This window comes from Doryrhamphus excisus, chromosome 5 (assembly GCF_030265055.1).
Source record: "Doryrhamphus excisus isolate RoL2022-K1 chromosome 5, RoL_Dexc_1.0, whole genome shotgun sequence".
NCBI classification, from domain to species: domain Eukaryota; kingdom Metazoa; phylum Chordata; class Actinopteri; order Syngnathiformes; family Syngnathidae; genus Doryrhamphus; species Doryrhamphus excisus.
This window is the reverse complement of record NC_080470.1, coordinates 7,551,760-7,567,730: the sequence shown is the minus strand read 5'-3', so window position 1 is coordinate 7,567,730 and position 15,971 is coordinate 7,551,760. Positions and strand designations below refer to the sequence as shown.

The 15,971-nt window shown below is 37.6% G+C and overlaps 1 protein-coding gene across 1 annotated transcript in view; it reads right to left on the bottom strand.

Moving 5' to 3' along the window:
• Positions 1–1,841: 1,841 nt before the first annotated feature.
• The window catches only part of LOC131129795 (BMP/retinoic acid-inducible neural-specific protein 3-like), a 46,010-nt gene continuing 31,880 nt past the window's right edge, over positions 1,842–15,971 (bottom strand). The window contains exons 5-9 of the mRNA XM_058073662.1: positions 10,968–11,073; positions 8,865–9,101; positions 7,584–7,806; positions 6,031–6,373; positions 1,842–4,610 (exon numbers count right to left, since the gene is read on the bottom strand). Coding sequence (XP_057929645.1) covers positions 3,840–4,610; positions 6,031–6,373; positions 7,584–7,806; positions 8,865–9,101; positions 10,968–11,073 — 1,680 coding nt within the window. The 3' untranslated portion in view covers positions 1,842–3,839. The remainder of the gene's footprint in view (positions 4,611–6,030; positions 6,374–7,583; positions 7,807–8,864; positions 9,102–10,967; positions 11,074–15,971) is intronic.

Genomic DNA, 15,971 nt, shown 5'->3' with positions numbered 1-15,971 from the left:
CCCCGTGCATGTGTGGGTTTTCTCCGGGTACTCCGGCTTCCTCCCACATTCCAAAAACATGCTAGGTTAATTGGCGACTCCAAATTGTCCATAGGTATGAATGTGAGTGTGAATGGTTGTTTGTCTATATGTGCCCTGTCGAAGACAGCTGGGATAGGCTCCAGCATGCCTGTGACCCGAGTGAGAATAAGCGGTATAGAAAATGGATGGATAGTATTGCGTCACCAGGCTCATTGTCTCCACAATAACGGCTCAACAAGAGGCTTATCAGAGGCTTTGTTTCGCTTGAAATAAGCTATGAAAATAAATGTTATGAAAATGAGTAGCTCTTGACAGTTTAATTTCTCAAGAAAAAACCTTGGTGACCCCTAATATAGCCAGTAGTACATTTAAAAATTTACACTGCATACTGATGACATATGTACATCGGTATCAGTATTTCACTCATGGATTATCGATATCAGTACCTGCAGCATAAAATCCTGGTCGGAACCTCCCTAATTATCTAAAATATATGTGTATTAATTAGTAATAGGCTTTATTCAACCACCAAACAGCATAATTTATATGATATACTTTTGACGTGCTCTGTTACACCACGGTAGAGTGAAGCTGCCAAAGTTGAACTGCAAAGTGGTGAGGGACGACTGTATTTTTAATCATTTCATGGGGCCCAGAACTCCTGGCAGCGCCCCTAGGTTGATATATCTAGTAATCTTGGTAAATATACCATTAAGATTTCCTGTGTGCAAACATTTCCCTGCATTTGGCTCCTTTTGGTTATGAGTTAAGCTGTAGTTTTTGCTTTGCAAGGTCAGTGAATGAAAAGAAATATAATTTGATGTATTACTCATCAGCAATGTAAGACGTTGATTTAATTATCTCAGTGTATGCTCCTTTATGTCTTTGTTTTTGTCAGTTTGTCTGTAAATTACGCAATGTTTTACATTTTTCAGTTCAAGGTGTCATTATCGTACTGTCGGCCAATATAATCCCTGAAAGCATAAATTCAATGACAGAAGCCATCCCTGATAAATCTTAAATCACATTAATCAAGTAGCTTTACAGCAAATAGGGCAGTATTTCCAGTCTCAATACCATTTATTGGCAGACTTTCAAAGGTCAGAACGTCTCTCATCAAAGCTCGTCTTTTGCCTCCCACTTACAGAACACTGACATAATTGGCACTCTGTAGATTCACTGGTGGCATCAAAAATGCAGCTATTAAAAGGCTCAAAAAGCAATGAATCATGGCTTGTTTCCCCTGCAGGAAGCAGTCTGTTAATTGCACAGAGAGCAGTGCGTGGTTAAACATCATTATGGGCTACAACCGTTTTTCTTTGCTGAAAAGAACAAATACCAATTTATTTTTCAGTGCTTACAAAAACCTGATCCTTACTTGTAATCAGTTTGATGAGAATGAGCTCAGTGTGTTTTTATATATGTATATGTATATATATATATATATTTCCTCAAACATGCTACATCATCCCTCCCCACATCATGCTTTAAATTTCGTGACTTCACTCTATCACAGTTGTTTTCAATAGTGAAATACATCGTTGCTGTTTTGTGGGTGACTATTTTGACTATGACTATTATTAGCCAAAAATATGCATGTTTAAGCAACATATACAATATGTATTTGTGGTCTAAATTAAGCTTAAATGACTAAATAAACCAAAATACAAATGTAAGGCATTTAGAAAAGCACTAAAAGCATATTGTGCTATGTCATATTCTACACTGGTCACTAGGTGTCAGTGCATGTAACATTATGGTACATTGTTGGACAAAAGTAAACAGTAAAAGTAAGTATACAAATAAAAAAGAAAGTCTCCTAATGCTAACAGGTGTAAGTCTATATTATGTCTTACTTTATTGGGTCATATGAATGTAAAGGTGACCATAGGCATGTTATTGAATGTCTAGAGGGCTCTAATAGTGTTAAAAACTGTATTTAGAATGTTGTAAAAATGTTTTTTTGTGATCATCTCTGAAAATGTTCCTTTAATATATAAGGAATCCTACTAGCAAATCATTTCGATAAACGAGGGATTACTATACCATCCATTACAGCCCTCATCCAACAGCTTTCTTTGATATGAGGCAGGCGGGTTGAGGTGCTGACATTTGGTTTTATTAAGGCGCTTAACTTTTTTCTCTGTCCTGCAGTGTTTCAGAGCAGGTGAATAATAGCGGATTAGTGGTGATAGTCTGAGATCAATAAAAAAAATGCCGACCGATGGTACAGAGGCAAACAGTGTTGGGTCATTGTGACTGACCCAAAAAAAAATCCCTACAGGGATGCATGTGTTTAACATTCATCCAACCATCCATTTTTTATGTTGCTGTGGACTAATAGAATCACTTTCTAAAAATTAAAACACTCATTGCAGAGTGACTGAAACCAAACCGTACTGGTTTCCCTATTGCCAAGAAAATATTCCTGTAAATTGATTAAAAGGTACAACATGTTCTTAAAATAGTATTTAAAGTACAGTGTTCCCCTGCTACATAGCGGATCACCTCTTGCTGATCCGCAGGTTTTTGTAAGAGCAATTCAGATTCTTTTTTTAACAACATATGGACATCCATTGTTTTCTGCACCCTTGTGGTGTATTAAGAGTGATCTATGATGAGGACGATGGCAGGAGGTATATGCTTCAACAATGATACAAAAACGCTACAGTCGAACAGCAGGACAAAGCACGGTCACAGCAGTGAATATTGTGTGTCGTTTAATAACTTAATCTGTCCAATCAATTATGTTCATCATAAAAATTATGACGAAATTTGAACTTTGAGAAGGTTTAAAATGTGCTAAAATGTTTTGCCTGTCTGACAAACGTGCATTGTGAGGGCCACTGTGTGTTTCTTATCATTATGAAAACGTGCCAGCTTAAGTTGACATCAGTATACAGTACATGATTGACCACTTTTCTTAAATTTAATTATCATGAACTTCCCCGTTATCGCCAAGCAGTATTAAAATATGCACACATATAAAAGCATGACAGGATTGACCTGGACGCTACATCCATTTATGTTTTTTTTTGTTTAGTTTTTTTTTTTTGTCAACCATCGTTTGTGTTGTCCGCCGGGTAAAATTCATGTCAAAACTACTCCTGTCAAGTAGTATAAAATATTGTGTGAAACAAAAACTGCTAAGCTACAGTTCTTTTGAAAAAATGTGTTTCTTAAAAGTCAAGATGGGAAAATATGAAGAGCAAACAATGTGCTGTGTGGGAGCATCATCCTACAAACAATAAATCAGCCGTTACTTCGGAGTAAATTTAGATAAAACATAAAACAAAAAATATATGAAAAATAATCCAACATCTGGTATCTGTTATTTTACTTGCACATTTTAATATCAATTTATCTACAAAATTTGGACACCACTGTATTCTGGGCTTCATGGAAAGCGCACACCTACGAAAGCAAATAGACATATAAAAATTACAAACAAAAAGACTGCAATATTTTAGCATTAATTTGTCCATTCATTGAGTTGGTCTTGCCAGTAAAAATGAGCAGTCTTCAGATATGGTTAGTCAAGTGGTATCTGAATTTGTACTGCACTATAAGTTTTATTTTCAAATATATTGTGCATTTTTTTCAAATCCACTCCGTCCTTTGTTATACCACTACAGGTGGTCTTGACAAAACAAACAACTGGAGTACATTCTGCAGCAGCCCTCAATTCTAAATTAGCCTTGTTTGGTAATCTATTGAAAGAGGGAACAACTGTAAACAAATGCACCACGAATGGTGCGTTTTACTTAAGGTAATTATTTTGTGACAGTTCACAAGTCAGATCTCCCTCCCAGCAGCTGTTAACTGCAAAGCTTGGTGGTTTCATAATCCATTGAACTTGGCAGGCGGGAGCTGAAGGCCTCTAAGGAGGCATGAATGCGAGCCACATCACTGGCAGTCAGTTTAAGTCGGTGTCGGAGAAGACAGGCAAACAAGTCCAATCTCGGTTGACCTTGAGGCGATATCCGGTTAACCTGGTCACGTAGTTCCAATAGCTGCAGCATTGCTGTGTCCTGGGAACCTTGTGTATACGGGTAGTCCAGTTGGAGAATCAAGTCACGAATAGCCTCTGGGTCAAAGTGCATACTATAGCCAAAGACTTGGATGCTGTTAATTTTCATGTAGCCAAGGTTACGCCCAGGATCTGTCATCTCTAAAGGTTCATAATATACACTGTCATTCACTCCATTTGGTGTCTTTATCCTACTCCGAAGGTATATATGGATTGTTTCGAAGAATGTCTTCCACTTGTTACCGAGTGTCAGGGTCCAGTTATAACACTCAAAGGGTAGGTCCAATTTGGTGGCTTGCCAGTCAGGAAAATTATTCTCATTGACTGGGATGTACCAGCTTTCTGAATGGCTCCCACCAAAGGGGTTGATGTAAAGTGTAAGGGCGGGCTCCAGTGTGCTGTTCTTTGTAAGGCAAATCTGAAGTGATATCCCTAGCAGCATGTGGACCATGTTGGACTTGTATTTGTTACTTTTCAGTGTCAGTAGCATCCTCTTTCTCCATGAGGGGTCAAACCAGCTATTGAGACGCATGTCATTGCTGATGAAAATTGCATGGACCTGACAGGAAATAGGACAAACAGCACAGACATCCATTCAGTGAGGACTTTGACTTGCATCAACAGTACTACTGCAGTATTTACAAAATCCAAATGAACCAATAACCATCAAGTGCACAGTGCCTAAATCTTACAATGTTAAAAATAAATATCTGAAAGTTCCTCACGAGTCAGAAGAGCTAGATTTCATGATGCTATATAATGCTTCCATGAGTTATAGTTATTGTGTCTTGCTTATCGCAGTTAATTGGATTCAGACCCGACCGCGGAATCGAATTTCCACGAAGTCCTATTCGGTATAATAAAAGGTATATCTTTATAATGACAGCATAGAAAACCTGTTTACGACCTTTTAAATATGATTCTTACCATTGTTAGAGCCCTTTAGACATGAAATAACATCCTTATAGTCGCCTTTCCACCCCCATTACTCTATGTTTACACTTTACTTTCTACAACACTGATGCGCAAGATTTGGAGACAAACCTCATTGTACATTATATTTTTTTAAATTAGAAAAACAGTCAAAATATTGTTTTAAATTGATCATCTATTTGTAGTTTTTACATTTTGAAAACAAACATAATTCAATAGTATACCATATTTACCAATAGTGCACCTGTGAAAGGCAGAACATTGGGCATCACGATTTAGTAAAAGACCACTGTGTCTACCCCAGCCTTCGCTTGGCTCCTCAATAGTTTAATTATCTGCTTCTGTTGACTCTTGTCCGGGTCCTAACCAACAGTATTCGAAATGTATTTTCACTGATTCCAAATATTGAACATTTTCAAAATGCTAAAACTAGATAATTTAGTATGATACATACAACGAGGCTACCGCACGGGGCTAAGTTTCAGTTAAGGAAAGAAACATTTCTAACAGAAGTGAATTATTCTCTTAATTTCCATATTATCCTCTTGTGCAACCTGTATTAACATGAAACAAAACGATTTTAAAAAAGTCAGTGTCTCACTAGTAAGGTCTTACTTTTCTCATTTGTTAATGTTAGCTTTTGTTCTTTGTCTTTCTTTTTTCCAGCCCCTGCTTTTTAAAGTTCTTATTATTATTTTGGTGAATGAACTGCTTTGACTTCCCGCCTGTAATTGTGTCTGCTTAACCTGTATTCAGCTTCACCTATTCTCATGAAAAGACCCTGACTGGTTCAGCCACCCACATGTATTATATAATAGTCCAAGATTCTGCAAAATAATTGTTAAAGATTACTTGTTCTCATGAATGTAATTAACCTGCAAGGAGATTAGGATTGAATACAATTAAAGTGGTCAAAACTGCAATTCAATTTGATTTTATTGTTTACCTTCAAATATCGTATTTTATGTCCATTTATGTTTGGTTTTTGTCCTTTTGACTTCAAAGTATATGAATGCAGGTTTTTCACGTTCCAAAAAGAAAAATACCTCAAGTCTACGATCAGCTCTCTGAAGAAGGTAGCCTAGTTCCAAATCTTGGAGGTCTGTTTCAAATCCTAGGTAGTTTTCTGTGGAGTCTGCCACCATTGGTTTACAGGCTCCTTGTAGCAGAGCGAAGCCTTGGTTACAGCTCCCACATCGGGTGTGGTTGTCTGCCGCACACTCTGCACAAGCAGAGCCTTCGCCAACAGAGCAGGGTGGAGGGAGCTGACAGGGGATGTGTTCATATCGACAGCTGCAGCTGTGGAGTTCCTCAGAGAATGCACCAAGCTGATTGTTCTCTGAACAATACAAGATGGACTGGAAATGTCTCAGCCAGTAGGACTGAGACCTGCAAGAGGGAAGGAAGGGGAAGAGACAAAGAACATGAGGAAGACATTGCAAGAATGGTTACTTTATCATTCCAGTTCCCTAGCTGTCACGTGATCGAAACAACATTAACATATTCACAAGCTTTGGATGAATGCTCAGAATAACAGCCACTCAGCTCTAAAGCTGATATAATGAGCTGGCAAGGCAGACTACCAAAGAATGTTTTAAATATTCCGGCTCATAATTACCATGCATTAAATGCGTCAAAAAGATGTTTGAAGGTGCTCTTAATAATAACATAAAATATAACATTTATATGTACCATTTTCATTTACCTGCATATGAATCATAATTTTCCAATTATTCATCAACACCTATGATGACAAAAGTATCAGCATTCCCCCCAAATGATCAATTTTATAAGATTATCATAGATGATAACAGGGTAACAATAGTTGTTTGTTTGAGCAGTTTGTGACATGAATATTGGGTAACTATAGGGTGACTCTGCATCTTGATTTCTGTTTGTCACACTTTCTTTACTCTGCTTCCTTCATGCCTCGTATCCTCCCTGTTTACTAAAGACAGGATGTTTAGCAACTCAATAAAAGCGTTTTTTCTTTGATGGTGAGATGAGAGTATATTGTGTTATGTAATATATGCTTTTATAATAGTGTTTTGTGTTAACATTTTTCGGATCTTCGTAATGGATTAATTGTATATGCACTACTTCTTATGGGGAAAAAAATATTTGGTTAGAGTATGTTTTGGTTTGAGTAGGCCCTTCTGGAATGGACTAATGACGCTAACCGATGTTCCACTGCATTTTTGTAGGCGTTTTGGGCCTTAGTAGAGTAATGAAATCAGTCGGCGAGCATAAATTCTAACTCACACAAAACACATTTTGACATGTGTCCACACAAATAATTAAGTAAGTAACCAAATGTTTACGATATCAAATATGATTAAGTATTAATACGGGGTTTGAACACTCACACCTTACCGAGTCAAATGATTCATGAAGACATGTCAGTTGCGACTCGATACTGTAGCTGTGGCTATAAATACTTGCACATTACAACTGTTTTTCAGTAATAAATAGAAAAAAGTACAAACCAAAACAATAACAACATATTTGCCTTCATAAAACGACTTAAGGCTGCTTAAGAAAACATATTGAAGCGAGAATCATGGGGAAAATAAAGTATGTCCTCAAAGAGTTTTCTCACTTTTGTCTCGGTAGGCGCACTTGTGGCTGTTGGTGGCATCGTTTACTTAAACTAAAAAGCTTGAAGATGACTCTCTCCGCGTGCTTGGCAAGGACCCGCATGCTGTTCTCCAGCTGCTCGTATCTCCCGTGGAACAAGTTGTCAAGTGACCACAAGTGTTGGATCATGGACATGTTCAGGAAATGGGTTTGGGGCAGCCTTGCATGAAATGCCTTGAATTCATCTGCAAGAACAAAACAGCACAGTGCGGATCTAAGGACATTTCACTTTGAATGAAAAATGTGCATTTTCTGTTGCCAAAGGGAGTCTCCTGTAAATTTGGTACAGCATACAAAGCAATGTCTCTTAGGACTGACCCTGAAAACGACAAACTGGATACTCGTCAAGCAAATTCTATGTATTTATCTTTTAAAATCTTTTGATGATCATTAACAATGCAAAAATTCAACCATACCTCTATGTTTAATGGTTACTTGTAATACATGATTACAAAGCCTTCCATCAAAGTGAATTTTTAAATCAATTTAGGTGTAGGGATGCAGGCATTGTTTCCATTCTCAACCATTGTCAATGACAAGAACACTGCCTGAGGTTTTTCAAGTGATTAGATGGCAATATGGAAATCACTGAGATCCTTGCAGCATGACATATAATGACACCTTGGATGTGTATCTTCTGGGCATGCGCCTGACCTCTCTTTACTCCCAACTATTACAACATAAACTTTGAAAGTAATTGCACTTAGCGATATTTCAGATGAGGGGTGACAAAAATGACATCCATTTGATTTTGCCTGAGTAATAATCACCTTGGCTGGATGACCGAGCACAGCAATAATAACCAAACATTATTCTAAGAGCCTCCATTCAAACAATGTTTCCACAGCAATATTAACATTCAGACAAGCAATAAATGGGTTTTATGGATGATTAATCTCCTCCTAACATACTGTAAACTACTTGAGGCGAAAGCTGTGGATTTTGTTTTGTTTTTAGTCTGCTTCTGTCGTGTTTAGAATTTGGTTATGCATAAATTTTCAACAGGAAGAAAGATTCACAACCACTTCTAGTTCACCTTTGTTGCAAAACAGGGACGAACATAAGATGAAAAATATGACACTGAGGGTAAAACACTTATCAATTCATATTCAGTCCCTTTCATATGAATAATTTATACGGTGAAAGTTTGATTTCCCTGCAAGTGTTCACGGCAAGGCATGAATATGAAGGCTAAATTGCATGAGGAAGTAAGAATTGATTATCCTCATGGGGATATTCTTACCTGATTCCTCAAAATCTTTGTAAAGCTGCCCCCATGTGTCTGTGATTCTCTCCAAACTCTCTTCCATGGCTTGAATGTCCATATATGGGCAGTTGCATTCTGGGAACTTGGCGTCACAGCTACACCAGCAGTCATTATCCTTGCAGACAAATTCCCCTTCACCATTACAGGCTATGTAGCTCAGAGCAGCTTGCACAAAACCTTCTCTCAAGTAGCCTGGAAGGATTACTTGCAAACCTGTGAAACCAACCTTGGTTTAGTGCAGTGCTCAATGACATTGAAAGTCACTCAATACTTCTGTGAGTTCTCTCTGTATACCACGGCTTTCTTTCACAGTCCACAGCGTTATTGAAAATGGATGAATGGACACTGAGGGCTGGGGGCAGTATAGTTTTGACTGAGACTGAAGGATCTGTAAAATGGTTCAATCATCCGTAGTTACCATACAATTACAGTGGAAGATCTAAAGTCGTACAATTCAACCAATTAATTAAACCTGCATTTTTGGTATGAAAAAAAAGAAAAACTCAAAAGTGACCTCAAAAGTGACCTCTTGTCTCCCATTGGCCATCAAATTACTGCTGTCCAAATTATACTGTATGAAAAAAACACATCTACAGACCACACTTTGACCACTTATTCCAGGCCTAAATTAAGCATTTCCAAGCAAGAAAATGGCTAAATAAACAAAAACACAAGTATAAGGCATTCAAAACATGCAATATGAAGTGTAATGCAATTTCTGTGACTTGTTTGCGTCAGCTGGATAGAGTTGACTGTTAGCTGAGTGCTAGCAGCAGGTTCGCAGTGTAGAGTGGCCGACAGCAGCTCCTGTGTGAATGTTCACTGCATGTGTTTATTACTTGTTAATAAAGCGACTGAAGTGAATTGGGAGTCTCTTCACCATAATCGGTGGCGCTAGTGTAGTATTTTACACTAGTCTGTAGGTGTAACATTGATGAGACAGTAGCCATCAAGTACAGTGCTCTACTAACGTCCACTTATCTTATTTACATATGTCTAAAATGGCTTATTTTACCATATTGGGTAATACAAGTGTGAAAGCAACTATAGGGGTGTTATTTCTTGTTATTTCATCTGCTGATGTTTATCCACCACCACTTTGACAACCAGGAAGTCTCATAGGATGTTGGCCTGATGGTTCTCAACAACCTTCCACGTCTGTCATCTTGACTCCATAGCTATTCATTACAGATGTTCCAGTACAATGAGCCTGCTACCTGGTTATACAACTCCATGCATGCCTTTCCTGCCAGCATCTTTCACCCTGTCTCTGGGGCTTCAAACCACAGCCTGCAACTCGGGTCATGTCTGGTGTGGTAGAGGCCGGCTTTTATTGATCTTGTGTTTTGAGCCTGTTCTTGTGCTGCCATGATTAGTGCGTCCCTGTTATCTTTCAGAGCAGCCTTTTCCAGCCACGGTATTTTTTTTTTCCAATGTCAGCCAACTCTTCAATTATCTGATTACTGGTATGACATAGGTGTTAATGGCCTAGATCTTATTCTTGCTGTTCAGCTGACTCTTCAGTATCTGCAACCCCCTCTGTAGGTATTAGTTGGCTGTAACTGACCTATGAGCTGCCGCTTTATACCATTTTCCTGAGGAATCCCCAGGTATGGTATGTGTATTTGGTTCAGACATGCATAAGAAGCTACATGAAGGAACATCTCACGGTCACATATGCAGGAGTCTTAAGCGGCAGAGCTTATATTTAATCCTAGTCCCCCTAAATTTGACTAAAATAGTTCAAAACATTGGAGATTGGTGTGGAACTTCTTTCAGTCCAGCCACAAAGGAAGTGGCATCACAAAAAAAGCATTTGTCTTGACTCTTCAATTGTGAGCATCTTTCTTCATATAGATATCATTCACCCACACCTACCTACACAATCATGCGGCCACGCCAAGGTGGCAACTGGAAGTGTGCCACTGTGTTACGGTTTGTTTGATACACGTGTACCAATCCGTGACCCCTGTATCAATCCATATACCGTTCAATACGAGAACATGTATTGTTGCACCCCTAATATACAGTATATATACATATAAATACACATTTCATAAAAAAATTGAAAAAATTAACCTTGCAGCTGGACCTTGTTTTCAGGGCTCTGAACCAGTACAGAGCTAACAGAGTCAAGGTTGTCATAGTTACTGCATCCAAGGGGACCTGTGCGGGTTTCTGTCACCTGGGAAACAAAAAACAAAAACGTCAACACTAAGTTTACCCAGCTTTCTATTCTATTAACAAACAAGTTACACACTGATTTCAATCTTTTCTACAAGGAAGAAACATTGGCAACAGAATATATGAGCAATTATGTAAAAATGTGTGTTTCCTACAATGAGTTTCTTTGCCTGAGGAAGGCTTCTCTGCCAAACATAAACGCCTGGAATTAGAGGTTGGAGTCTTGCATCAAGACATTCATCTTGTTAACAGACAAACTACACATCAATGCAGATGTATCATTTATAAAATGTGACTTTAGGGAATCTCACGGTGAGGAATAATTCTGTGTGACACAAATACAGTATCTCCCCATTGTGTGTTGAGTTTCCGTTATAATATGATTTATGTAAAGTATAAATGTGGACAAGATGGTTTACTCTGCAAAATGTACGAATGCGTGGTGTGCTGCTGTTATTTTTTTAAAGTTAATGCATATGGTAATAATAATGCACATCGTTTTTGTCTTAATCTCTCATTGAGGATGTTTCAGTTGAACTTTGGCGCAGTGCCACTTCAGCCCAGCAGCCTCTTTGACTTCATTTACAACAGGAGAGCTTTGTTTTTTTTGTCTTGCTTGTGACATGGTGTGCAGCACCTTTAACTGATTCTCATTTTTCTTTCTTTGTGGTTGCGAGACAGCACACTATGTTCAGCCACTTGTCCTGATCATGCTTGTCGGGGCCCAGTTGGTGTAAAATGACAGATGGATGAGGTAAAACAATGACGGTCAGCCGATCTGTAACAATCATAAATTGTGGAAGGGCTTTAGAACTCAAATTAGTTGCAGAGAAAAAATAGCACTGAATAGGATCTCCTAATCATCAAGGAATGGTCTAAAATTGTTAAAAACAAATACACAAGATCAGGGATAGGATGTGTGAGAAAACTGTCATTTGATTGTAATTCTTTTCCAATAATATTTCAATCAAATCATAAATCCCCTGCGCCCTTCATGCGCCCGTCATGAATGCTGTCATGAATGTCAGGAAATGAGATACAACAAAGGCACTGACAACATGTGGATATTGGAAATAGAAAAAGTAAACTATACGCTACACCGTATGGCAAAACACTGACTAATGACTGGAGCGTTCAATTTCCGGTTTGCAAAGCAGCCTCTTTTATAATACAAATAAGGGATTAATAATGCATGCTGTGACATTATTGGGCAAATGTCGCCCAGCAAATGGTTGAATTAGATCATTAAAGTTCTACCGTGCTTAAAGTAGTGTGAATATTTATTTAAAGCGCTGGAATGAAAATATTGTAGTAATTCAAAAAGGGAACAAATAACATACTGACTATAACGTACAATTATCCCTGAGTTTTTGTATGCTACAATTTTTATATGATTCAGTTTTCAGTCGAGTTTTTCAGTTTTGTGTTGCTTTTTGTATGCTTTCCTGGTTTTCCTAAAATAATGCACTAAACAAACCGTGAAATGGTCCGTGAAATGAACACCCAAATGAATCATTATACACGTTTCTGATAAATAACCCAAAATGGTGCCAAACTTTTGAGTACCAGCAATTTAATAAAGAAGGTAAAAAACACTATTGAATCTGATCTCAAAGCCTGCAACAACAATATATACCATACAGTCAGCATTTATAATTATTTTGCATTGTTTTCTGCAAGTAAAACTATAAATGTTGTTGATAAACAAATTAATTGGATTTACATTATTTACTATGGGAAAATTGTCTTGGTTTTTGAACATGTGGTATTCGAAAGGAATTAATGACGAAAACTGAGGTACCGAGGTTGTGTAATTTCCAAAAGGCAGTGAAAATTTGAATAATGAAATGGACAAGCCAAATGTTGATCAGCACATGGCTAAATTTGATCATCAAAATGATACCTTGCTTAAAGGAAAACTTTTGGGGAATTTTTCCCATCATTAACAATCCTGATGTGAGACATGGACACGTCTTTCTCTTTTCTGTGCATCCTAAATATTAATAAGTTGCTTGCATAAGGCAGCCAATAATACATGTACAGGGGATTCACCTATTCCAACTATAAAGCCATCTATTAAAACAACCTCCCACAACATGCTATTTATATATGTACATGCTGTGACTATGTAGTAACAGGCAAATTCATGAAAACACTTACAGTACTTTTCTGTATTTCATCATTTTAAGCATTACCATTTTAAGCATAACATAACTTCTTTCCAGGGCTCACAGAGCGCTACTTCTGTCAAGCGCAACAGTGTGTTTGTGACCACGAATCATGGCAGACTTTGTGAGAGCCACCGCCAACCAACTTCATTACTTTTACTCCCCCAGGAAAAGAATAACGCTGCTGTGTGCTAGGCAGATACAGCTATAGTAAATATGCAGAACACTTTATGTAAGTGATACACTGGAGTTTTTTTAGAAGGCTTTATAGGCAAAATAGGTGACTCCCCAAATTTTTAGCTTTTTAGCTGCCTCATGAGTGCTGTTATTTGCTCTTTACAACGTTCACATAAAGATTGTAGATGATGGGCAATTTCACCTTTAAAGCAGTCTGAACATTTGCAAAGAAGAAGAACTGTGCAGTAAGACAAATGTAATCATCAAAAAAAATATTATTCCAAAATTCCAGTAATGGGTAATCTAATTAACTCCTATTCCAAAAGCTACAACACAGTTACCAATTGCGCGGTGTGTTCTTCAATATAGCCACAACTTCCACATTGTCTCTTTATCCTCTCCACACCCGCACATCACTTCCTCATTCTCCACCAATCATATGCATGGACATTGGGACTTAAAAAATCAACACATAACACAACTCAGATATTCAAATGTTCTTCAAACTGGTAACATAATAATTACAAAAATTATATATAGGTAGGAATTAGCAATTACATTTTTGAGAAAGTAACTAGTCACTATATCTATAACTGGCAAATTATATGCACAAGCCAAATAGCTAGATTATGGATATGTGATTTACTCAATGTTAAAACATTTAAAAATATATTGTATTCAGTTATTACAAATTCTGATTTTGATTATGATCTGTTTATATGAGCTCTTTGTACTCCACTGAATTGAATATTAAATTTGCCTCTCAACACTTCACATTTGTTCAAGAGGTATGGATCTAACTCGAAGAGCACTCCAGTTATGTTTACTGGAGAAAAGGTCAAACAATTGACTGATGATTACGAGCCAAGATCTCAGATAAATAGGGAGTCGGTTTCATCACATGTACTCTTGTATCGTGTATCACCATGCAGAAACAACCATGAAATCACATTCATTTTAACAGTGCTCAACATACTGTTAAGGCACTTTTTAATGGACTACAAAAACGGCAAAACATTAGTAAAGAAAACACAATATATCCTGTTTTGATCACTCTATGGTTTGACGCTCAATTAACTGTATGATGTTAATTTAAGCAATTCATTCATATTTCCTTGAGCCCATCTATGTGGATTATGTGACATACTGATGTTTCATATATTTTGTTATTATTTTGTATTTTTGTAGACAGCCAGAGCACTATCACCTTTAATTTAAGCTGTAGAGTCGTTCCTCTACACTTTGTGGTTTGAACATTACGCCCTCATGCCTTTGTGTTTTTTCAAAAGTTAATTAATAGATGGCCCCTGTTGACCAGCCTGTTATTAATTAATAAAATATGCATATTAAGCAAATTTGCTTAATTTGAATAAAATAAAAATGCTGACCTGAATTAAGCATTTTCAAGCATAGGCATGCCTAAATGAATTTAAATAAATTGCATTTGAATGAATTAAAGGATCTTGGCCTACACTTTAAACAAGTGGTTAACGCGCAGGCCACACAGCTACAAGACCTGAGTTCGATTCCACCCTTAGGCATCTCTGTGTGGAGTTTGCATGTTCTCCCCGGGCATGTGTTTGTTTTCTCTGGATACTCCAGTTTCCTCCCGCATTCCAAAAACATGCATGTTAGGTTAATTGGGGACTCCAAATTGTCCATAGGTATGAACGTCAGTGTGGTGTCAATGGTTGTTTGTCTATATGTGCCCTGTGATTGGCTGTCGACCAGGCCAATCACCTGAGGACAGCAGGGATAGGGCCCAGCACGCCCGCGAACCTTGTGAGGATAAGCAGTATAAAAAATGAATGAATGAATAAAGGATGTTGATGAACTGTAGTCTATGATGGTGGGAATTGTCACTAGTCACACTGGGGCCCGATGAAATCCGTTTTGGGGTTAGTGAATAAAATTGAATTAAATGAAAAATGAAAAAAAAAATCCTTATATTTATTTATGTAATACATTAATGAACATTGTTGCCTGGTAATTGAGAAATAGATGTAGCCAATAGATGTAGCCTGCCTGCTAACTTTTCCAATGGCATGTCAGCCTCTGCACACAACATACCCGTGGTTTGATTAAGCAACATTAGTCACAGATGCAATTCCAACTGCATATGAACAATTTTTTTATGACACACTTCTTTTGTTTACACAAACGTGGGGTAAACGGCACTTATATTCTGCTGGACGGTCACAGTGTGTTCAGTGTGTGTGGGGAATGACTGTTTACAGTTAAGATGAGCTGTGTTCAAAAATAAACACGTTCCTTACATTAAAGGGGACCCATTATCCTTTTTCCACTTTTCTGACCTATAGATGTTGTTTATGATAATGAGATTTGCGCATTTGGAAGTGAGCTGTGAAAGGAGTTTGAGATTGCTCTGAACACTCACTTTAAAGATGATTGAAGGGGTGTTATTGTATGTTGAGAGGTCTCCAATAATAATAAAAACTGCCCGTGTCGTAAACTGGTATTCTATGCTTTAACTATAAAAATATTTGAATTATAAATAAGTAATCCTACTTTGCGGATCAGGTCTTCAACCACA